We start from the raw sequence: 25184 nt of genomic DNA on the forward strand, positions 1-25184 counted from the left end.
ATGGTGAGCTTTTCCAAGACATAGTTGAGGTCCCATGCAGGTATTGGTGATCTCCTTGGAGGCCTTAAATTTTTGGCTCCCCTGAGGTACTGCTTTAATAAAGGATGAGAAAAAAACGGTGGCTCTGTATTGTAATGAGCCGAAATGGCAGAGGCATGAATTTTAACTGATGAAAAAGATAGGCCTTTGTCCAGCATCTCAGTTAAGTATTACAAAATCTGAGGAATATTTGGTGCAGCTGTATCAGTTCCTTGTGCCTGGTTCCAAGCACAGAATCTCTTCCATTTTCCAGCACAAGACTTTCTAGTACTAGGTCTTCTGGCTTCCAGAATGACATCCATCACAACTTTACTGAGAGGTGTTTTTTGTATGACTACTTTATCCGCCATGCTGCCAAGTTTAATGTCCTGAGTTGGCTGTGCAGGATCTGATTGTTTTGCTGGGACAGTAGACAAGGTATTTGAGGTAAGCTCCAAGCTGGGCACAGAGACAACTTTCTTAGGACTGGATACCAGTACTGGCGTGGCCAGTCTGGGGCAATCCGTATCATCTTTGTCTTCTCCTGTCTGACCTTTAAGAGTACCTTGGGGAGGAGAGGCAGTGGAGGGAAGGCATATACTGATAGGTTTTTCCAGCTGAAAGATAGGGTGTCCACTTTCCATGCTTGTATGTGATAAGTCCTTGTGCAGAATCTTTTTAGTTGTTAATTGTGAGGGGAGACAAATAGATCTATGTCCAGGCATCCCCATTTCCTTGTTATCATGCTGAAGACTTGAGGATCCAGCTTCCACTCGTGGGAATCCATGAGGTTTCTGCTCAGTTCGTCTGCCAGAGTATTTTCCTTTTTTGGCAGGAATTGTGCCTGCAAATGTACTTGGTAAGTCAAAGCTGTGTCCCACAATGTCATGGCTAGTCTGCAAAGGGGGTAAGAATGTGTGCCCCCCTGCTTGTTAATATACCACATGACCGTGTTGTCCATCAGTAGTTGTCCCGGATGAAGTAGGTCCTTGAAGGCTGTCGGGGCATTTTGGACAGCTAGCATCTCTTTTTGAATGATATGTAGATGCATTTGGTTTGAGGACCATCTTCCTGCCATGTGGGCCCCCCAGGCATAATCTGATGCATCCATTGTTAGTGTCTGCCTGGGTGGGGGTAATGTGAATGGCTGTCCCTTGTTCTGGTGACAAGCCTTTGCCCACCATCGAAACTCCTGTTGCAGGCAGGGAATGAGTGTAATCATTGTTTCCAGGCTGTGGCAATGTTGAGTCCAAACACTTTTTAGGTACCATTGAAGTTTCCTCTCATGCAGTCTTGCATATGGAATTAGTAGGATGCAGAATGCCATGAAGCCCAAAGCCTGCAGAATTTTTCTTGCAGATAACTGGGCCTTTGTTGCCAACATTTTGAAATAGGTAGTCAGTTGCCTTTGTCTGGCGTGAGATAAGCCATCTGGGCAGTTGTATTCAAGCTTTCACCCAGGAATGTTATCTCTTGAGAGGGTACTAGCTTTGATTTCTTTTTTGTTGACTGTGTGCCCTAGGCATGTTAGAAGTCTTTTCACAAATGCCAGATGTTGAAGAAGAATGTCCTTGTTCTCTGCTTGAATTAGACAGTCGTCCAAGTAAGAATATATTTGCATTCCTCTTTGTCTGCAGAATGCAATTACTGGTGCCAGGCACTTTGGCTTATCTACTGTGCCCAGGGTCTTTACAAAGGGCAGTGCAGAGAATTGGTATTGCATTGAACCAGCCTTGAATCTGAGGTATCTTCTGCACGATTGTCTAATTGGAACATGCAGGTATGCCTCTTTTAGGTCTAAAGTCACAAGCCAAGTATTCTTGCCCAGCATGGGCAGAAGCTGTTGCAAAGTCAACATTTTTAATTTTGGAATATCCAGGAATGTGCTCAGAATAGACAGGTCCAGTATCGGCCTCCAGGCCTTGTCCTTTCTGGGTACTAAGAACAGTCTTGAGTAAAATCCTTGTCCCTGCTCTTGCTCTGGTACTTGCTGAAAGGCCCCCATGTCCATGAAGGATGATACTTGTTTTTGTGCATCTGCCCATTGATTTTTTGGCAGATCTGGCCAGCCGTTTGCCTTTGGCAGAGTATGGAAATTGAATTTGTAGCCTTGTGAGACTATATTTAGAACCCACTTGCCCTGGGTTATAATTTGCCAATTTTGAGCAAAAAGTGCTAATTTTCCCCATAATGGTGCTGCCAGAAGATAAGTGCTTGGTGCAGGCAGGAGAAAGTCATTGGGACTGCTTTCTGTATATGTTTGTGCTTTATCTTCTCCAGCTTTGGAAGTAGAAGCACCCCATTGTTTTGACCTATAAGAACCTTGCGCCTGGGATCTGCCCCTACGGCGTCTAGATCTGCCCCCTTTGAGGTCTGTCTGACACAGGAAAGGACCAATTTTTTGTAGGCCAGTGTCTACTAAATCTAGGTGGCTATACTTGTAAAAAATCTTTAACAGTTTGCATAGATTTAGCTTTGTCTTCCATTTTCTTTAACACCTCTTCTGCCTTAACACCAAACAAAGTATCATGCTGTAAAGGTGCATCTAGTAATTTAACTTTAACATGATCAGGCAGATTTTGTTCCTTTACCCAAGCATGCCTGCTAATTACAGAACCCGTAACTGCGGCCCTGCAGGAGGCCTTCAAAGAATTAAAACCACATTGCAAAGTATGCTTTCCAACTTGTTCAGCTGCATGCAATAAATCCTGCATTTCCTTGTTCTCAGCACATTTAGAATTTAACAGCATTTTCTGTTTAAGCAATCCCATGACATGTTGCTGATACTTGAGCATATGCAACTGACAGTTTAAGGCTCTTCTAGCCAAAGTTGCAGATGTGTAAACTTTTTTTCCCCATCTATCCAGTGTCCTTGAATCTCTGTCAGAGGGGGTTGGGTTTTTTGCTGTCGATGCCTTAACTCCCTTTGGACCCTGTAAAATAGTTGCTGGGTCAGCAGCAGGGTTTTTAAAAAGGAATTTGTGCGAGTCAGGAACCCTGTAATATCTGTCAGGCTTAACAGGAGCTAGAGGTAAGGAGTCAGGGGTCAAACTAGACTCCGAAACACATCATCTACAATGTCTAACACAGGGGGAATGGCTAGAGTCCTGTGCTGAGGTAGTAAAAGGAAATTCCTGAGCCTCTTTTTAGATTCTGAAAAATCTTGGCTTTCCCAGTGAAAATGCTCCCTCATGGTATGCAAGGTTTCCCCAAAGGAATAATCCTTAGGAGGGGATGCTGAAGGTATAGATTCTTCAGCATCAGAATCCTCATAGGGGGGTAAAGAATATCCTTGATCAGAAGAGGAATCAGAAGAAATACAAACCTGATCTGAAGATTCAGTCAGTGTCTTGCCTAGGCCTCTTATTAGGAGGGGGATGGGAACACCTGATCAAGGTAATCAGGTCTTTGGCCATTTTGATCATCTGTTTTTTTGGCATAGAGGCCTGTACACGTGGCTCATGAGTTTGTTTCTTTGCTTTAGAAGATGCTTTAGTCTTTGTCTTTGAAGCTAAAGTCGTTTTGATGTAAAGATGTTGAGGTCTGAATACACCCTCAGAAGCCGGTACCTGCTCAGCGGCTCTGGACCCATCTGAGGGATTAGCATCCGAGGCTCCAATACCTTGAGTATCCAGAGGCATGGCCGACTCCACGTGGGAGTCGGTAGCGGCCTGCGACTCTAAAGTAGCAGGTGTCAGGGGCTGCGAAAGCACCTCACTGAGAACTGGTGACTGGCTTAGGAATAGCTTCGTCGTCAGTTTTGGGCCTCTCTTGTTTTTCTCTATCCTTTTCTTTGCGTTTTTTGTAAACTCTGGTAGTCGGATGGCTATCAGACGACATTTTTGGATAATTAAACCGGCTACCAAAATACTTTAAAGCAAAATTATACTGACGCTTAATAGTGCGTTGGTTAAATCTAGCACAAAACCGACAACTAGAAACATTGTGATCAGGGCCTAGGCAAGGAATATAGTAAGAATGAAAATCCTTATGAGGTATTTGCTTTCCACAAGTAATACAATTAACTTTTTCTGACATCGGTCTGGAGCAAGAAAAAAGTTTCCCCAATGAGGTACTTAGCTTTATTGAAGACTTTGGTTCTGAAACTCAAACACGAAAATCTCAGGAGTCGGCCGACTGGCACTTGCGAACTGCTTCTACTTCGGGCACTGCGCGGCAAGAAAGACTGGGGAAAACGGCGTTGCCTGCTTCTTTTATACCCCTGATGACCTGATGTCAGTGAAAGGGGCGACAGCAGCCGACGCAGGACCCAAGACTTTGGAATTCGGGCCGGCTGAAGGCAACCTGCCAGCAGGATTACCCAAATGTAATGACTGCAACAGTGAAACACGAAGAACATCTAGTCATTAGCATTAATTTGCTGTGCTGTAAACTTATACCCACAACCATAATATAATCCCCACAAGAAATAACCCTACAGCCTCGATGCTCATTTCATTTTTATTTATTTATTTATTTCCGTTACCGGTTCCATACCTCCCCATAGCCACAGAGCAAATGGAGCTGTCTCAATGCGAAGAAGGGGTCATGACAATAAACCCAGGCTCGAGGGTCTCTTCCCCCCACTCCCTTTCTTTTTTTTTTTATTTTACTTTATTGTTGTGTGCAGTAATAACTAATCCCATGGCATGCAGGTGCTAGGATTCCAAGTAACAAGACAGCCTGAAAAGCCCGTGAAACAGTTACAGCACCTTACCTCCACACTGTGGAGAACCCCTGTGAAAGCCACAGCCATAGAGCAAGACAACCTACCACCAACGAGCTAACTGAGGGGAAAAGAAAACCATCACAACCCCATGCAGTAACCATGAAACTATCATTAACTTTTTTTTTTGCAACCACAACCCTAACTCCTAATGCGGGTGTATCTAACTCACCATGCTTCCGAAAACAGCTCAACCACAACACATGCATGGAAAGTAAACACGCCTCACAGCCCGTGAAACTTGCCCAGGGAACTTGAAAGCAAAACTACCCCCACCAACGAGTTAGCTGAGGAGGAAAATGTGGACAAAGCTACAATAATGAAGGACACATTCCCAAAATAAGGACAATTTTCAAACATTTCTCTTAGAAAGGTGCTAAAATAAAGTTCTGTGATAGCATACATTTTCGGACAGATATGAAGTCTGAACTCAGGAGTATGCCAATATTTAGTGACTTCAGTCCTCACCGCTTGTTCCGCAAACCACAACTTTTATGAGGAACAAACTAAAATAGGAGGCAAAATCTGGACAGTTGTGAGATATGATCACTGATGCAAACAGCACTCGAGCATTTTGGCTCCCAGAATTACATCATGAGATCAACACAACCACAGAGGCTCCCACTCCATGAAATTCACCGTGATAACTAGCTTCTACTGCTGCACCCCACCCCAAGATAGGCACCAATTGAACCCCGGCAGCATGGCGAAAGAAAGAGTCGGCAAAGCTGCAAACCGAACCCATGAACCCGATGCACTTTTTTTTTTTTTCTGATAAGCCTTTTTGTTTGTGTGCTCGTATGAGGAGAAAGAGCATGGCTCTGTCTATTAGCTCCCCATTGCTCATGTGCCGTGCTAATCATCCACTAACACACTCAGAGCCTGCGAAACCACCACCGAGTAAATATAGCCCAGGATGCGGCACAATAACCGACCAACATTCCATAACAGCAGCGATCCCTCTTTCACCCAGAGACCGAACAAAACTTCCTGTATCAGCGATGTCTCTCGCCTGCCCACGAAACACCCCATTATCCCACTGCACAGCAGCCAATGACTGCTATCCAACTTTAACCTCACTGTGTTTGACAAGTTAACAAAAACGAATGTGCAACTCAATTCGCACCATTTCATTTCCCTTAGTACTAACCCTTTAACACTGACCTCAGTCTCTCCTCAGTAACACCATGTCAACAGCTGCAATCTTTCCAAATGCAAATGCACTCGTATGTAGGAAACATCCTATGCTTACAGCCTACTACAAGACTCGCAGCTCAGTTGAATGCCGTAAAAACAGGAGATTTTTTTTTCTGCAGCTCACACAACTTAGAAGTGGATGGAACACGTGGTCATACCCAACAAAGCTAAACAGCAAGACCCCAGGAGTCAATAGAGGGCGAAACAAGAATGCCCACGCCACAGAACCAAAGCAAGCCTTCAATACATAGTTAGGACAGCAACCCAATTTCAACTAAGGCAGTACGCTACACTCCCCCATGCTTCCCATATCTCAAAGAGCACTCTATGGATACTCATATATATGTGCTGAAGACGACACCAACAAACAGCACCCATTTGTAACCCAATCAACACAACTCCAACCTAAAGAAATGTCACTATACCAATACTATTACTACCCAACAAACCGCACGAGGGAAAAAAAAAAAATATATAATATATATATATATATATATATATATATATATATATATATATATATATATATATATGCCGTAACCTAGTGCTACCATCCCGGCCTCGATTACCCCAGGCCTACCTGTAACTGAAATACCTACAGGTAGTCATGGACGTAGTACTTGCTGCAGCAAGTTCATGCCAAAATGTGACTCCTATTCCAGTTACACTTGCCTAACATCCTCTAAGCCCCTCCCTACCCCTACCTTACTTCCTCCCAAACCCCATCCATTCCTATTTAACCCTATCCTCCCAAATCCTGCTACTCTAACTAACCCCCCCCCCACCCCGAAGACGCCCCTGGACAAAATGGTCTGTTCCAAACCTCATTTGTGTGTGTCGCTTAAGCACTTAAATTTAACTCATTCAAATCTGGCAATGCATGCATCAAACTTTTTAATAATTGGTAATTTCCCATGTCCCCCTGAAATAAATCAAGAGTAGCCACATTAACTTTTGCAGATGTTTACTCTACAAACCAACTTTCAGTTTTTTGCTTTTGGACAGTACTCAATTCTCAGATCTTGGGATTTTATGGGTACGTTGCCCATCTTACTGGCCTGGGCACCAGAGTACCTGAATCTTTTATGCCCTTCATTTCTGGAGCTGATCAGGGGGATTACATATATTAACAGCTTACACTTCTCTTCCAGATTTCCTAACCCCAAAAATACACCTATATTTAAACATTGGAAATGCACTCATATTGTTGTAAAATAAGTGTTAAATGCATATCTACTCTACATTTTTTCAGCAGAAATCTAAATAAAAAAAAAGGATCATGATGGCCTCAATCAACTATTGGCAGTACTACAGTGTTTCAATTATCTTGTCATTCAACAGTCACTAGACTGTAGTTTCTGGACCTCCTGGTCCTTGAGAGTAAAATATATAAAGCCCTACTGCTTTATACCCCAGAGTAACACTGGACAACTGTGCATTCTCAGAGATTACATGTTGTACGTATTAAGTACTACCACAACACAGACCAGACCTGTGAACCTCCAAGCACAAGAAATCTGGACAAATCCAAAAATAATGTGGAAATGAAGGTCCAAAATCAAGAACATACTTTAAATTCTGCTTTTAGAAACAAAGTTTAGATAATAACAGGTTTTGCATTAGCATGCATTTTCTGAAGAATATAAAAACAAACTCAAATGTATGTCAGTCATTACGGACTTCAATCCTCAATGATTTGCCAGAAAACCCAAACTTATGAGGAACACACCAAAAATAAGAGGGGAAAAAATGGACATTCTGTGAAACTACAGACTGCTGAGAAGTATGCTACAAAATGTAGAGCTGCACTCTGATTTTATCAGCCATGTTACCATTTTTAATGTAGGGTATTTAAGAAGAAGAAATTCAATGGAGCACAAAATTAAAAACTAAATACATCACAAATGGTTAAAGCTGTGCAACTCTGTTACTTTTTTTTTAATTTTATTTAATTCCAAAAAAGATGCCAGACTGAAACATTAAAGTCGTATTTGCAGTATACCAACAAACATTTTTTTTTCATTTGTTAAACTACAAAATACAGTATGCTACTTTCACATTTAAAATACTCAATCTTCACTGGTTGCTTTCCCTACAGCATTGAATTTATCCTGATTTTATATCACTTTTACATGCTTTGATACTGTTTGTTATGAGCAGTTTTATCTTGAGCGCTGTTAGTAAATACTTGGTTAACACGGGTATTTTGTCTACTAACTTTATTCTCATTATTTTTATATTTTTATCATTGCTTTTGCTATTACTGTTTTTACAGTTGATATGGTTTTTAACTGACATAATCAATAATTATTGTTGTTTTGGTTATGAGTGACATTTTTATTTACTGCAGTATGTGTTTAAGTATAACATGGAGTTGATAGGTCTACAGCATCATGTGACGATATGCACCGGGTTTTTTAACTGTTACTTTGAAACTTGTTTTTTTACTTCTGAAGAAGTTATCCTAGGAGGGTGACGAAAAACGTGTATAGTTCTAATTAAACTTTTTTACGTTTAAAGTACCTTGCCTGTAACTGTCGGTATTCCGTTTTCCTGTTTATATCCAGTTGGTTTGCCGTTTTAGTTTGCTTTCCCTACAGCAGCTATTTTTGTTTTTCACATATTTTATTTTTCCGACGCTGTTTCCTTACTTTTTTCTAAGCCAGTGTTTGACCGTTGGTTATGCTGCGTCCAGGATCTCTACTGCTCAGACGAAGATAAATGTTTTTTCTCCTTAGTTGTGGTACTTCACAATTAATATATAAACTGTGCTTTTGGTTCCTTGCATTTTGTATGGTTAGCATTCTTTATTTTAGCCTCATCTACTTTTTCTGTCATGCATGACAGTTTATACCGTATTAAGTGCAGTTTATGGGGAAGAATTTCAGCCTTTTGCTGTTTTAGTAATTTAATTTCTAAGAAATATAGTGGAATCTTTAATTGGAAGATGTTAAAGAAAAAGTATGTGACTTCAAGGTAGTGAAAACTGCTACTTTCAAGTAATACTCTGTTGTACGGATGGCACAACCTCTATACCCAGTGTTTATATTTCTGCTAAGCAGGAAGGTACACCAACTTACATCAACTTCAGACTTCTTTCTGGGAATGCATGTATATGCATTTACATAAACAGCATAATGTATAAGCTGGCAAAGCATAAACAACATACTCATACAATTCCACCCAAGCAGTACAGCAGATTTATCAAGATTATCCAATATACTGAACAAAATTTAAATTTCCAGCTAGACAAAGCTAAGAGAAAGTAGCTCTTCTATTTAAGTCAGTCATGCCTCAAATTACATTGTGCACATTATCTCTACATTTCCCAGAAGTCAGCAGACTACAAGTACACATAAATGAAGGTGTGTGTCACTCTTGTCAGCCCATTTGCTATAGACTTTAAAACATGAAAGCAAATTAGACCGCTGCCTTTTCATATAACAAATTGTTTGCTTCTGAATGAATGGCAAATACAAGGAAACTAAAGGTGTATGTAGAGGTTATTCCAAACAAGCTTTCCTATTACACAGCATGACTATAATGTGCACAAAGAAAACAACTGTTATTAGAAAATCTTTGGAATTTGAGCTTTGCTACTGTTGTTAAAATGCCAGAAAGACAACAAAGAATGCACAAAGTAATGAAGTATTCTACATTATAATTCTCAAAATTTAATCTTTCAACATTGTCCCTTTCAGCATAATCCCTACCTTGTCTTCAACCTTGCCAGAATCCATTGCATTCTGGATATACTGGACCATTGAATCAATCAGTCCACGGCACTCCCGCATCTTCTCTCGGGTCCGGACACTTGCAGAACTGAGATTTCTTGAAGTGGTTAAAAAAGAAAAACAGCTAAACAATTCCTCACAGTACAGCAAAAAGTGTATAGTACCATTTGATAGACATTTTTACAATGCAAAAAAAAACAACTCTTCACTGCCATTTTTAATTGTATTTAATTCCTCCATGTACGATCCATTTTCAACCAGGGACATCTCTCAAAAAAAGATTGCCTTTTGCATGTCAAGGAAACAGAGGTCTAAGTAGCTAATCCACCTGGTGCAATGTCCTAATCTGGTAGCACCCCCTCTTCAACTATAGTTGAAAAGCCCAAAAAAAAGTCTTCTTTTAAACTGTAGCAACTGCTTGCGACATTTGCAGAAAGCAGTTGCTACAGTCCACAAGATCTCTTCAGTTTGGAAATCTTGAGACTGAATTTGCTGGGGGGCACTCTCCTTTTAAACTGCAGCCCACTACCTGCTACATCTGTAGTAAGCAATTGCTACAGTTTCTACCACACATGGAGCAGTAAAGTTCTTTAGTTCAGACTTAAAACACAAAGCGAACATTCACAGACTGTCAGTACTGCGCTGAGGAACAATCAGGACTTGTTAATAGCTGCCGTATGATTTTTCACCTGTAATGGCTACCCCTTCACTGTACCCTAGGTATGCTACCAAGGCAGCAGATTAAACTGATGAAAATATGCCATGGCCTTTTTTTAAGAAAAGACTGCACAAGCATATAATTTAGACTATTTTTTTTCCATGCCAATAGCTGTTCCATGAAGTTTACTGTACACACTTACAGTAGTAACTGAACCACTCTGTTGCACAACAGGAAAAAGAGAGACTGCAGTTGCCCTGCTTCTTTGCTTCGAGTGGGTTTTGCATTATAACCAAGACAACTAATGGTATGATACTATACAGATATATAAAAAATATATGAAGTATAAATTAAACTTCAGTCTTTCACCTACAGTCTGGTACAAGTCCATGTTGCCTTTTAATATGTTCCAGTTGTTACATATAATGTTAACTACAAGTTATGAATATTTTCTTTATGAGGTATTTTGGATTTGTAAAATGCTTCTGGATAGATGGTATTTAAAAAGTGACAATTTACATTTGTAGAGGTTAACTCTAAAAGAGATCTTTGGTACCACCTATTTCAGAGAAAGGGTTGGTTAGTGGATAATAAAAATAAAAATGAAAGTAATAGTTTTTTGATAAAGCCTGTTCTATGTAAATAGAAAAGTCTGCTGATCATTCAGGCTTGAAAAACATATACAATAAGAACATATTAAAAGACAACATAGGCTTGTACCAGACTGTAGGCAAATGGTCTAGAAATTTAAAATGCATTTTGGAAGAAATGAAATGATTCTTCTAGTTGATCCAGTTAGAGCTAAAGGAAAGTTTCAATGTGGACAATGTAAGGTATGCAAACACATTAACAGGACCTTCTATGTCCTTGCCACATATGAGTTCTACTGACCCACTAGGTGGTTATTATGATTCTAATTGTATGAGAGTGATTTACATTGAGATTTGTACATGATATGGGAATTTTTTTTTTACTGAAATGACTACATGTAAGTTACAAGACAGGGTAAAGGAGTATTTGAATGCTGTAAACAAATAAGGATAAGAATGTGCTGGGAAAGCATTCTTTACATTGCAGGAAAAGCAAGTTTTACTTTAGTGCCATCCATCATGAACCAAGTGATTATCGTGGCAGTGACTTTAAAAACAGGTTAGAAGTTAGGGAAACAAAATGACAAATTAAATTGGAAGCAGACAGGGTCCCTGGTCTGAAAGATGCCATTAACAAATGTTTTTGAAATGGAGAATGTTTAAATAATAAAAAGTATGGCATTTACCTTTAAATATTTTTACATATCTTTGAATTTTCATTCTGATTGGTGGGTTTTAAACTCTAAGTAGTTGATATATAACTGAGCATTTCGTATGTCGTCATTCATTCTGAAGATCCGTGACTTACTCTGGAACAAAACTGCTAATCTTTAAAAAAAAAAATTTTTTTTACCCCTCTGCGTTTCAGTGGTTTTCTTTGTTGGTTTTACTCTTAAGCATGGTTCTGTTCTTAGATTTTTGTAGTTATATCCAGCATAAAGTACAGTTGTGTCACACTTGTAATGGTAAATGCTTGATAGCTTGATGTTGCAGTATTGATTCTTCAGTCTTCCTACCATGTAGAAGTCCAAGCCCAACCTGACTTCCAGAGTCTTCATCATTTTTAGTGGATAGATGTTGGACGACTGGCATCTAGGTATCAAAAAGCAATTTGTCTTCATCTTCAGTTCTTTCTAAGCCATGAACAAGCAGTCTGATGTCCGAGGACAGCACAACCCCCAGTTGTCTGAATCTGAGAGTAGAGGGGGGGGGGGAACCACAGGAAGCAGACAGGAGATGATGGAGATAAGAGAACTATCTGCAGAAAACTCCTCTATCCCTTGCAACTAGCAAGGGGAAGCCAAGTGGTCAACAGATCGAGGGGTTGGTGGGTGGGAGTATGTACTTCAACACTGATTTTACTTGAACAGTTATGGTAAGCAGGACACAACTGTACTACATTCTTCATAGTCAATTCTTCAGCACTGATTCTTGAGAGGACTCCCAAAGCTAAAACTTGGGTGGTGGGTCATCTGTATGACCTAAGAAAACAAGACTTTGGAGGATGGCAGTAGCGAAACCTGGTCTAGCCCTGGAGGCACTGCCTAGTTTACAGTGTTTTGTGAAGGTGTTTAGCAAGTTCCATGTGGCTGCCGCTAGGATGGCCTGCATGGGAACTCCTTTGAGGAAAGCAATGTTAGTCACCCCATTTCTTGTGAAGCAGGTTTCAATATGCCCAAGTAAATCCTTTCCACGGTGTAACCAAACTTAATGCAGTTAGCTGTCCATTTAGAGATGTTTTATATGGAGACAAATTTGCCTAGTTTACTCTCTGCAAAAATCAACAGCAACTGCTCTGCTCTATTAGGGCTTTTTGTCCTGTCTATAAAGTACCTCATCTGTATGTACACATAGAGGGAAATGAAGGACTTGGTCTTCCCTGTTCTGTGGATTTGGGTAGAAGACTGGCAGGTGGATAGCCTGATTTAAAGTGAATTCTGATACAGCTTTAAACATTAAGGTTGGGTTTATTCTGAGGGTAACCTTATCCAAGTGAAAGACAGTGAAATATTCTTTACACATGAAGGCTTGCAGTTCAGGAACTCTCTTAGCTGAAGTCACAACTATAAGGAAGGTGGTGGTCTGGGTGATTGTTTTTAGGGAGGCACTGGCAGCAGGTTCAAAGGGAGGCAAAGTTAATATTTCTAATACATAATTTAGTTCCCATGATGGAATGAGATTCCTTTTGGTGGTCTCGTGAATTGTCCCTTTCAGAAAAAGTTTCATGTGGGAATGTGAGAAGATAGGTGAAGCACTGTTCAAGCAAGCTGGAATTGCACATGAATGTAGCTTAATGCTGGAATAGGAAAAGCAAGTTTAGAGGCCAGACACGTACTGCAAAGCTGAGCTGATGTCTGTCGGAGTAGGTTCAGTGTCACTGCTGTGACAACAATGGAAAATCTTTTTCATTTTACCAGGTATGATTTTTTTTTGTGTTGCGCTTTCTTATTTCTCTTAGAACAGACAGCACCTCCTAGGAATAAGACGCCACCTTAGGTGTCAAAACCCAATCCGCCAGGCAGTGAACTTGAGAGTAGCTAGTAGGGGAAGGAAGACAGACCCCTTGACCTGGCTGAGGAGATCTACATCCTGTGGCAGAGTGCAGAATCTCATCTCACTGACCTTCAGGAAGGAGGCGAAACTGTGCTGTATTGGCCAGAAGGGGGCCACTAGGATCATGCTAAGTTTGTCTGGCCTGATTTCTGTTAATACCCTGGTAATCAGGGGGCAAGGATATGTATGCATAAAAGAACCAGTTTAACCACATGAAGGAGAAGGCATCTATCTTCCAAGCTCCTAACTTTGGTATTCTGCAGCACAACCTCTGTAACTGCTCTTTTGGGAGAGAGAAAAAAGGTCTATTGCGAGGATCTCCCACTGTACAGTCAGATCAATGAAGACATCTCTTTTCAGCATTCATCCACTGGGATCTAGACGGTCCTGCTGCTTAGAAAATCTGCTAGGGTACTGCACTGGACTGGAATATAAGAGGCTGTGAGGGTTAACCTTTGGCCAGCATGCGATTTTTTCTGGTAAGGCTGCATAGTGGATAGGAAAAGGTTCTCTCATTTTATGTACCACATCACTGTGGTGTTGTCTGTCTAGATTTGCCATGCCCCTGGGCTTAACGTTTTGTTGAAAGGCTTAAATGGTCAGGTAAACTGCTAGCAACTCCTTTTGGTTTATATGCAACTTCCTTTGCTGTGGGGACCAAATGCCCTACATGTTCAGGGGACCTAAATGGTCTCCTCAAGCTAGGTCAAAGCTGTCCACAGTAACAGCCTTGCCTTCTGGCAGAGTGAAATTTGCTCCTAGGTTCCTTTGTATGGTGTTCTTCCACCAGAGGCCTTCATTTCTTCAGCCATGAAAGGAGGGACAAGCAGGGTTTCCAGGAGTTGGGAGTGCTGTTCTCACACATTTTTTTTTGGAAACCACTGAAGGTCCTCATGTATAACCTTACAAATGGAATCATGAGGATGCATGATGCCATGAATCCCAGTATCCTCAGTAACTCTCTTTCTGTACTGAGCTGTTTTGAAAGCAGACTGGTCAGGCAGTCTGTCAAGAACACAATTTTGTCTTGGGGAAGGAAGGAATAAAGGTTTTATGTAGAACAGAGTCTATGATGGCTCCCAGGAAGAGGATCCTTGTTTGGGACTAAGATTTTGGGTGAGACCTATCTTCAAGAAACAGTCTACAGTGATCTGTATAGCACCCATGGTCTCTGAAGTGGATCTTCCTTGAATGAGACAGTCGTCCGCGTAGTTGAAAAAATATGGACTCCTCGAGCTTTCCAATGTGCTATCAGCGGAGAGAAGCATTTTTTGAAAACTCTGGGTGCAGTAGACAGCCCAAATAGTAAAGCAGAAGTGGGAGCCTGTTGCTACAAATCTTAGGTACTTTTTAGGACCGTCTGCTATCAGAACATGGAGGTAAGCATACTTTAGGCCTATGGTGACCATAGAGAAATCTTAGAAGATCATAGACAGCAATTTCTGCAATGTAATCATTCTGAATTTTGGGATGTTGAAGAATTTGTTGAGCTTTGAGAGACTCAGAATGGGTTGCCAAGTGCCCCTTTTTCTTGGGGCAAGAAAAATCCTCTAGAAGCCTTTTTCATCTTGTTCAGTATGGACAGGCTGAATGGATCTTTAATGAAGTAGCTCCCTCAGGACAGGTGGCAAAAGTCTTTCATTTTGGTGGTTTTGGAATGCCCAAAGTGGAATTTTTCTAAACTGAATGTGATACCCTTCTCTAAGATGCTGAGGACCCATTGGTCCCAGGTGATGGATTTTCACTGGTTTTGGAAGTCTTCCTGCTAGATGCTTGGAAGGGATGGGAATTGGTATGAGAGGGTAGGCTAGAGCGTACTCATAGTTACTCCGGATGCTGAGTGGGTTCCTTGGAACCTCCTGCCCTTTGAGATTGTTCGTTGCCCATCTCCTAGATTGCCTTGGTCTTCTACCATGGGTAGACCTCCCCTTGTCTTGTCTAGGTGGGAACGGCCAAGGTTTTGAAGGTCAATTCTTACTTTATGTTGAGGTCACAGACATACAAGATTGTTTCACAATTTTAATTTCTCCTTTTATTTGTCAAAATCATGTTCTGCTGGTGGACTAAAATTTAATTCCTTGTCCAAAGAGGCATCTAGTAGTTCAGCCTTTACTTGAACTGACAGGAGGTGGGTCCTGCGATGTGCATGTCTGCGAATGACAGAACCTATGGCAGCTGCTCTGCCGGAAGCATCTAAAGCATCATAACCACATTTCAAGATGTGTCGGTGTGCTTTGTTTGTGGATTAAACATTTTTTATTGCCTTAAGTTCCTGGTATGTGCCTTATTGCTGGTTCTAACTTTCCAGTGGTCGAGGACTATTCGATTTCTTTATTTGTGAGTTCCTGCATTGGAGCTTTATTGTGGTTCGTTTTTGGTTTCACATTTCAAGATGCGTGTAGAGATTTGTAAAGCCTCCATGGCTCTCTCCAATTTCTTTGGACAAGGTTCTATCTGCAATAAGAGTCTAACTTAGTTAGCATTCTGTCTTGAAGAGATTCAAAGTACATAAAGATACGGAACTAACAATTCAAAGCTCTCACTACTAGGGTGCCATAAGCTTGCTTTCCAAATCTGTTATCTGCTTTCCATGTCATTAAGCAGGGAAAATCTTGTTGGTCCTTTAGGTACACATTCAGTGTGTTCAGTGGAGACAACAAAAATATCAAAATTTGGATTTCTACAGTGGTGCATACCAGTTTCTAGCACTTTGGTAAACCTGTCTGGTTTCCTTGAGGCAGGGGTTAGAGAGTCTGGGTATACAGCTATGTCTTCAAAGACATTATTTAATACAACATGGACTGGAGAAATAGCCAGTGGTCTCGGTGAAAAGGAATTCACTGTAGTGGGTCTAGGCACTGGAGAACTACACACTTTTCCAATTGAAAGTTTCCTTCATTCTATGTAGCATATTCCTGAAAGAAAGGTCCTGGGGGCGGGGGGACAGAAGAGAATGGGTGATATGAATCTGAGTCCGGGTAGGGTTGAACTGGTAAGTGCACAGAGTAAAACCATTCCTCCTCATCCTCTGAGCTACAGGAACCTTCATCTTCTGAAAAGCTACTTCTCAGCTCCTTTTAGATGGAGATGTCTTGGAGGTTTAAGAGTGAGGTGTCTCTCTAGATTTCACAAAGGCCAAAAACTCCTGTGCTATTTTAAGGAGGTCTTTAGCTCTGGTCTGAGTAGAGTTAGTCAGAGGTGGTGGCAAAGCAAAAGAAAAGATTCACTTCGGTTTGGTTATCTGTTTTACAGGGGTGACCAGAGGCTGCAATCATTTGACTGCAAATTTGGTTGCGACTTCAGCAATTGGGAAACCACTCAGTGTCCTTGATAGGCACAGTGCAGATGTCAAAAGCTGGGGCTCATAGAGAGTGACCTCAGACCTGACCAACATGTGAACTGTGGTAGCATTTGAAGGTAGGCCAGAAACCATGGTAGCCTCATGAGGGGTTGCATCAGAGGATTCAGACCCAACAGTCACTGAACCAGCAGACTGCAAAGGTGCCTCACCTAAGGTTGTCTACTTAACAGCTTTAATAGGAGCATTTTTAGAAGCATCAGAGTCCTAGGCCTTTTTGCCTTTCCATTTCTTTGAGATGACAGAAGCAGACGCCAGAGTCTGCTGAAGCCCTGTGGTAGCAGTAGGTTGCGATGCTACCAAGGAAGCCAAAGAATATGAGCAGCAAGTACTTAGGCCCTAGGTTTGAGAGTTTTTGCATGGTACTTTGTGCAGTCAGTATAGTTAGAAAAGTGCTGAGGTCCCAAACAGAACAGACAAAACAAGGGAAAGTCTTTAGGTAAGATTTGCTTCTCACACTTCAAACAATTGTTTACTTTTCTGAATATTAAATTACCAATGGGGTACTTAAGTGATTAGAAGAAGGTGGCTCACTAGAAACATGAGGTCAACTGATGGACATCGGACTGCATAGCTATAAAGAACAGAAGATGTTGACAATGGATGCCCATCATATACCTGGACATCCTGATGCTGGTCGTTGGACATCTGTTGGTTAGGCATGAAGCAGAGACTCTCAAAATTGGGCAGTGACTGGTTTCTGCATGGCAGGAAGATCCAATAATCAGCACTGCAACACTAAGAAAATATGCATTGATTTACTCAAAGGCATAGGATGCTTGCTGGGAGTACATCACATAGAAATAAAGCCTGGAGTAGTGGCAGTAAATCATGTTCTAAGATATCTACCTGTATTGTGGTCTGCACTCTTGTGGGAGGAGAGGTTAGATTCTGCCCTTCTGAGATGGGAATTTCTGGTTAAAGGATTATTGTGCCTGCTTATTTGAACTGTTTCTTTCTGAAACTGGTACGCCTTGTTTGCTGTAGCATAGACTAGATTCAGACATGCTGAATCTAGCTTTGTTTGTGTAACTTGAGCACTAATCCAGGCCATCTTTTTTGGAGAAGGTTCCTCTGCATCCTAGTGGCAGGAGTGTACAGTTAGAACTTGTCTGATTGAAGAATGCTGGAACAGGGCTCAGGTTTGAGCATTTTTACTGGTTAATTGGGTAATTTGTTTAAATCAGTTTGCTCGTTTTCTATTGTTATATAAAAAAATGCACTTTATTCATCTGCTTTTACTGTATTTGTGTTTCTTCCTACTTTATTGCATTTATTCTGCTGCATTTATTAGTGCTTGTTAGTAGCCTGATTAAACTGCAACTGTTACTCTAAGCCTTTGGTTGAAGCACTTGGGCTTCAGACCAGTTATTTTACATTAAGAAGGTTTGTGGTCTGCACTGTTGTGGCAGGACAGGTAGCTTACATCCTTCTAAGTTGGGAGTTGCTGATTGAAGGCTTAAGTGTCTGTTATTCTAAAAGTGTATTAGTTTTGCTTTAAGCACTTGGGCTTCAGGGCAGTTATTTTAAATTAAGAAGGTGTGGTCTGCACTCTTTTGGGAAGAGAGGGTAGATTCTGCCCTTCTGAGCTGGGAGTTTCTGGTTAAAGGCTTATTGTGCCTGCTTATTTGAACTGTTTCTTTCTGAAATTGGTACGCCTTGTTTGCTGTAGAATAGACTAAATTCAGATTCGCTGAATCTAGCTCCGTTTGTATAACTTGAGCACTAATCCAGACCATCTTTTTTAGAGAAGGTTCCCCTGCACCCTAGTGGCAGGAGTGTGCAAGTTAGATCTTGTCTGATCAAAGACTGTTGGAACAGGGCTCAACTTTTAGCTTTTTATTGGTTAATTTGTTTAAATCAGTTTGCTCATTTGCTACTGTCATATAAAAAATACACTTTATGCATCGCTGCTTAGCTAGGGTTAAACTATTCCTGGGGCCATAAAGTCTGCTCTTCAAATTTTCCCTTAGAACTAGCCAGTTTTTAGTTTTAGCACTCAAATCTGTTTCTTTGAGCTCAGCACTTGTTCAGGACTCGTAAGCACTAAATAAGCTACAAATTACTACAGAACTCAACTTTCCTCACTTGTCTAAAGGAAAACAGTTTTTAGTACTTAATAAATGCACACCTATCCAGGCATGTCTAAGGGTCAGCTCCTGGTGTTTTCTCCTGTCTACCTGATCCTCCTACCACCCAACACTACAATCTGTGAGAGACGCACTTACATAGCCAAACTGGAAGCAAAGCTCTCTTCACCCAAGACTGGACTAGACAGTCAAGAGGAGAAGGTAAACACTAGCACCACACCACACTCATCACATAGCCCCTCACAACCTACACCACCAAAACACACACGTAGCAACACAAAACACACACCTACATTCATGGAAGCTTTCAATAAAAATCTGCTCAAGCAACAGAGACCTCAAAGCAGAAAAGCATGCAACCTCCACCCCCCCAACACAACCCAAATGAGATGTAGCCCACAAACTCAGTGTGCCACTCGACCACAGCCCATAAAGAATAATCACTTACCCAACACTCTAGTCATAGGCGACTCTATAGTCAGGCACACTGATGTTCCACTCACCAGGCTAAATAAGGAGAAAGTTACTGTCAGGTGCCAGGATCTGCCACATAATGCATGCACTCCGGTCACTCCACAAGTACAAATATGACTCTGTCATTGCCATGTTGGTGTGAATGACCTGTGGTGTACCTGCCTGGACTACATAAGGAGAGACATGGAGGAGCTCTCCGATCTTGTAGCCCAGGCAGGTATGACCCTAGCCCTGAGCAGCATCCTGCCATCACCCAGAATGATACCACAGTACAAGGACAAAATGATTGACTTCAACAACTGGCTAAGGTTCTGGTGTCACTCTAAGGGGTTCCAGTATCTGTCTGCCTGGGATGACATGATCGACAGAACACGATGCTTTGACAGAGATGGCCTGCACCTGTCGCCCTTGGGATTCCGGACACTGGCTAAGGCTCTTGCCACCCCTATAGTGCCTTTTTTTATGCAAGGTTCAAATGACAGATTCACCACCGTAACAGGTACAAGCAAGCAAAATCTGAGGGTAATGCTTCTCAATGCTACAAGTCTAAACCTCAAAACGCATTCACTCAAGGCACTCCTTAAAATGGAGAACACTGACATCTGTGCAGTGACAGAGACTGGGTTTAAGGCTCCAGAGAGCACCACTGCATTACCAGGCTATAATTCATACCACACCTTTCGGCCACCTAACCTGGACCGAAACACTAAAGGTGGAGGTATGTCCATAGGATATCCACACCTCCAAGCTAGTTGCTCAGCATAATGCATCCGAGATTATCCAAGTGCAACTAACTCTGGGAAAAACCGCAATCCAAATTGTAACTTGCTACAGATCCCCCACCAAGCCCCAGGATTCCAAATCCTCATTTCTTGATACACTGGAAAATATTAGGGTACAACCCAACACCCTAATAATGGGCAATTTCAACTACCCCACCATTAACTGGGAAAGCTACTCATGTACCAACTCTTTTGCTCAACGTTTTCTGGAATTCATAAATTCCAATGCCTTGGATCAACTTATCTACACCCTCACCAGGAGGAGCACTATCCTAGACCTGGTCATTACCAAAACATGGGCGACCAGTTTTCCACACCAGAGGTCAATTCCTTGTTGGTCAGATCCGACCACAAGCTAATCAGCCTAGACATCCACATCCTGCCCCCATTAGGGAAACCACCGTAAAAAAATTCTCCAAAGCCAACTTTATACTTCTTAAGACACAAGTGGCAAACTTCAAGACACCCATGCAGACGGACAATAGAGGTACAACTGCTGAATCCTACACAAATGCACTTTATAAGCACTTACACAAGTGCATGGATCGTACTATCCCTAACAAAACCAAGATGCTATCCCCCCCAAAAAAAGAAGCTAATCTGGTGGTCCCCTGCCATAAACAAACTCTGCAACAGAAGAAAGAAACTGTTGTATAAAAAAAAAAAAAAACAAAAAAAAAAAGGAGTAAAATCCCACAACTGGAAGAACTCCCTGGTAAGCCTCAGTAAGAAGCTGAGATCCCTCAAAATCCTCCAATGCTAGTTCTGAAAACAAAATCGCCACTGATTCTAAAGACAACCACAAAGCATTCTATAGCTATGTCAAGAATCTCAATGGCAACACACAGATATGCCCCGAGTTACAGCACAACGGCACTAAATATACAAAACCAATTGATATTGCCAACATCCTGGCAGATAGGTTCAGTGCTAACCTTACCTAAAGAGCCCATCTCTATACCGGAAGAATGCAAAGTTCCTGTAATCACAGCTGCACAGGTAAAAAACACACTCTCCAAAGCCAAGAGCAGAGCATCCATGGAACCTGACAGCATCCCAGGCTGCGTTCTACATGAACTACAGAATGAACTGGCACCCCACCTATGCACCATGTTCTGTCATAGCCTCACCTCAGGCTTTGTGCCCACTGAATGGCGCACAGCAACGGTTATCCCACTCCACAAAGGGGGAGCCACTACAGACCCTGGGAACTATCACCCCATTAGCCTAACGAGCCTGGTCTGCAAGGCCATGGAACTTATCATCATGGAACTTATAAACAAAGACATTGGTAATCTCCAAACTCTGGACCCCACCCAGTTCGGGTTTGTAAAAGGCAGACCATGTCTTCTAAACCTGATTGACTTCTTTGAAGCAGTCACCAAAGCCACAGACAAGGGTAAGTTGGTTCACACAGCCTATCTAGATCTTGTCAAGGCTTTTGACACCATCGCCCACTCTGGAAATATAGATAAACTCACTAAACTAGGTATAAATCCCTATGTCACAAAATGGGTTGCCACCTGGCTCACTGACAGAACCCACACTGTGAAAGTAGCAGACTCCAAATCTGACTTCAGACCAGTGACAAGTAGAGTACCACAGGGTTCAGTCCTGGGTCCTCTCCTGTTTGGTATCTACTTTTCTGAAGTACAGGCTAACACAGAAGATCTTTGGCTAACAAAATTCGCAGATGACTGCAAACTAGGAGCCATAATTGAAACTCCTAATGATGTGGACATCCTACAAAAGGGCCTCACCGAGACAGATGCCTGTTGTCAAAGCCATGGCCTCAAACTCAATGCCAAAAAGTGCATTGTCATCCCCTTTGGTGAAAACTCTGTACCCATGAGCTACCACATAGGTGGTAGTCTACTTAACACCAAAAGTGTGATAAGAGACCTTGGGACACAGGTGGACAGTAGTCTCTCCTTTGATAATCACATCGCCACAGTAGTCAGGAAATTCTTCTACGTGGCACACCTCATCACAAAAGGTTTCTCATCCAGGAAAAAAAAAAAGAGGTCATTGTTCCCATTAGAGAGTACAACGCACGCCCCTTTTGGTATGTATTTCACAAGACATCTACAACAACTGGAAAGGATGCAGAAATACCTCACAAAGAGGATTACTGGCCTCAAACAGATGCCCTACGCAGACCATCTCAAAAAATTCCAGCTTTACTCCATCGCATATCGCCTACTCAGAGGCGATCTCTGCCTAACACACAAAGCTACGTCAAACCCAGAGCTGCTGGACATGCTCCACTTAAAGAAATCCCAATCCCTCCGAGCTGCACGCTCTAGGGACCCAAACCGTGTCACCACAATAAACAGAACATGCTGGAGAGATATGCTGGAGAGATAGAGTCCTGTCCCAGAGACTTCCCATACTCTGGAACAAACTACCTATCTATATCAAACAAAGCTCCTCATTAGCACTCTTCAATAAAAATCTTGATGATTGGATAAGAAATAGGAAATTCACCTCGGGGATCACCTCTGTGGCTCTGCTCGACAGGGGCACAGGAAAATAATTTTCTTGGGTGGTGAAAGCCAGGGTACCTTTTTGGCTAGACTTGTATAGGCCCTAGGGCCTTATAGCCTAGTACCTAGCTAGGTCTTCAAAACCAAGCAGAAGTAAAAAACAATGAATGATGGGATGTGATTGAAAAGCAATTGGAACAAACGGAACAGGAAAACAGTATTGTCGCTGCATATCTGCAAGAGAAGAATAAAGTAATTAACCCATTCACTCCAATGGCGCTCAAGAATTTTGCACTGTATCTTCCAATGGGCAGAGCATAAGCATTTTGACAGAATCAAATTATATCCTTACATTTCAAACAAATGTTCATATCTCTGGAACCATAGGGATTATGAAAGTATAAATGGCAAATTCTTCAGCAGAAACTATTTTTATAGAGGTAGTATTCTTTAGGTACTAGGTCTTAAAATAAATTTTATAAGTCACAGTAAACACAGTAACTATTACACTTGTAACGTTGTTACTACATCTCCACAGCCACTCAGGTTACACAATATACTGTCTGCAGTATTTTATTCATCTAGCTGAGAGTATTCACATGAGGCTAAGGAGTTCTGTCTGTTACTTGGTTGTTGAGATATTTAGAAACATTTTGAAAATTATATCTATATGAATTATTATAATAAAAACAACAGTTAATATCTATTTACCTGCACTAGATAGAGGTTATATATTGATGCTGTTGAGTTTGTCACTGTGTATGTTTCAAGATTAATTCTTTTAAAGCCTTGTACATAGCATGGTTTTGGAATTATTGATGCAAATATGAACAAGCAATATTTGATTCCTAGAGACGTCAGTAGGAGTTAAGTACAGATGCACCTGAAGGCGTCACTCATTCTGATACGAGATAAAACTATTTCAATGTCCGAACAGTGGAAATTTAAAACTTTACTAGAGGATACTGTTTTTCTACTCTCACCGTTGGTGTTTTGTTAGTACCAGAGGTGTTTCAAACAGCTGTTACCCCAAGAAATTGCAAGCTTGGAAGGTGCTGTAAATATAATTGATGGTCTGTTACTGTGAGGTCAGGCACAGAAAGTATGGCAAGAGAGTGCTAAAGATAATAAACAAGTACAGATAGCACTACTTCAAGTTTTACAAACAGCTGATTTAAAATGAGGGTAATAGTCTAATGTAAGAGAACCTAAAACCTGATCCAAGAAAAAAAAATCAAGCTACTGAGCAAAGACAAAGATCAAAAGATAAGCACTGATTAAGAGGTTTCTAGGAATGTGGCAGTTACCTGTAAAGTTTGAACCCAATATGTCTGAGACAAGTATGCATCTAAAAGCTGTTAGATAAAGATACAGCCAGGAATGGAACTAAGAAGATGCACACAATTTTTTTAATATGGAAACTATTCACATATGTTCTAGTATTAAAATACTCTGATGTAAATAAGCTAGCTGTGCTGCAAACACATGCCATTCATAATAGCACAGGATAAACAATTTTACAAGAGAAGAAAAGCTGCCTACAAGACAACAGCATTTATATATAAATGAAAATGCTTAAAGAGAAAAGGAAATGTCAAGTTATAGGGCATGGATGTGAGAAATCTCTTGAATATGTCCATGGTAAGGAACTTTAGGAGTTGGAGTAAATATGGAGGAGAACCTATACTGTCTAATACATACATTCCTCCTCTTCCTCTCTTGTCCCCAACACTTACTTTTGTGTGTTTGTTTTTTCCCCTCTCTTTTTACAGTACTCCTCTCCTGAAGGTCCGTCTCTACCTCACAAATTATACGGACTTCATTATGCAAAAGCCAAGTCAGCCTACCTGGACTTTTCCTGCTCACCAGTCTGGGCTTACCTGAAAAGAACCTCAGTGTGGAATTCCTTACCTATTTTTCTCAGTAAATGTATGTAGCCTTACACCAAACTCAATTATCTAAACATCCCTATTTGCTAGCCTGTCCCTCAGTGTGTGAGACTCAGCAGCCTACCGCAGACTGTAAAAATCCCCCTCTAACTGGTACTTACTGACCTCCAGCCTCCTATCCCATTTATTGTATCCCATTGGAGACTTACTCTCATTTCTTTTACCTCTACTTTTCTTTACCATAGTCACTTGCCCATTTGTTCTACTTTATTTCCCTATCCCTCTCTTTGCCTGCATTTTCTCCTCTCTCCACTATGTGGCAGCACCACCCCACCTTTTGCCTACTCATTCTATTTTATTTATTTTTCTTTTTTATCCATCTTCACCTCTAAATACTTCTAAAGCCAACTATCCCATAACTTTACTCTACTTTCACAATCTTATACATTTTTTTCTCTTCCCCTGTCTTGCTCAATCTCTATCAAATTCCATCCAGCCTTACTGTACTTTCTCCTACTTACCTCAGCTCTTACCTGCAGTGGCTGATACTTTTTTCAGCTGGACTCTTCTGCCCTGTTGCTCTATCCTGCTCCGTTTGCCCTGCAGGCTCACTCCACTCCCCTACCCTG

At 41.3% G+C, this 25184-nt stretch overlaps 1 protein-coding gene across 1 annotated transcript in view; it reads right to left on the minus strand.

Annotated features, from left to right (window-relative positions):
• The window catches only part of PKP3 (plakophilin 3), a gene marked incomplete in the record, with an annotated part of 642311 nt that overhangs the window by 113454 nt on the left and 503673 nt on the right, over positions 1 to 25184 (minus strand). Inside the window, 1 exon segment of the mRNA XM_044082669.1 lies at positions 9655 to 9772. Coding sequence (XP_043938604.1) covers positions 9655 to 9772 — 118 coding nt within the window.

The sequence above is a fragment of the Protopterus annectens genome, chromosome 9.part0 (assembly GCF_019279795.1).
Source record: "Protopterus annectens isolate FY-2018-M chromosome 9.part0, PAN1.0, whole genome shotgun sequence".
NCBI classification, from domain to species: domain Eukaryota; kingdom Metazoa; phylum Chordata; order Ceratodontiformes; family Protopteridae; genus Protopterus; species Protopterus annectens.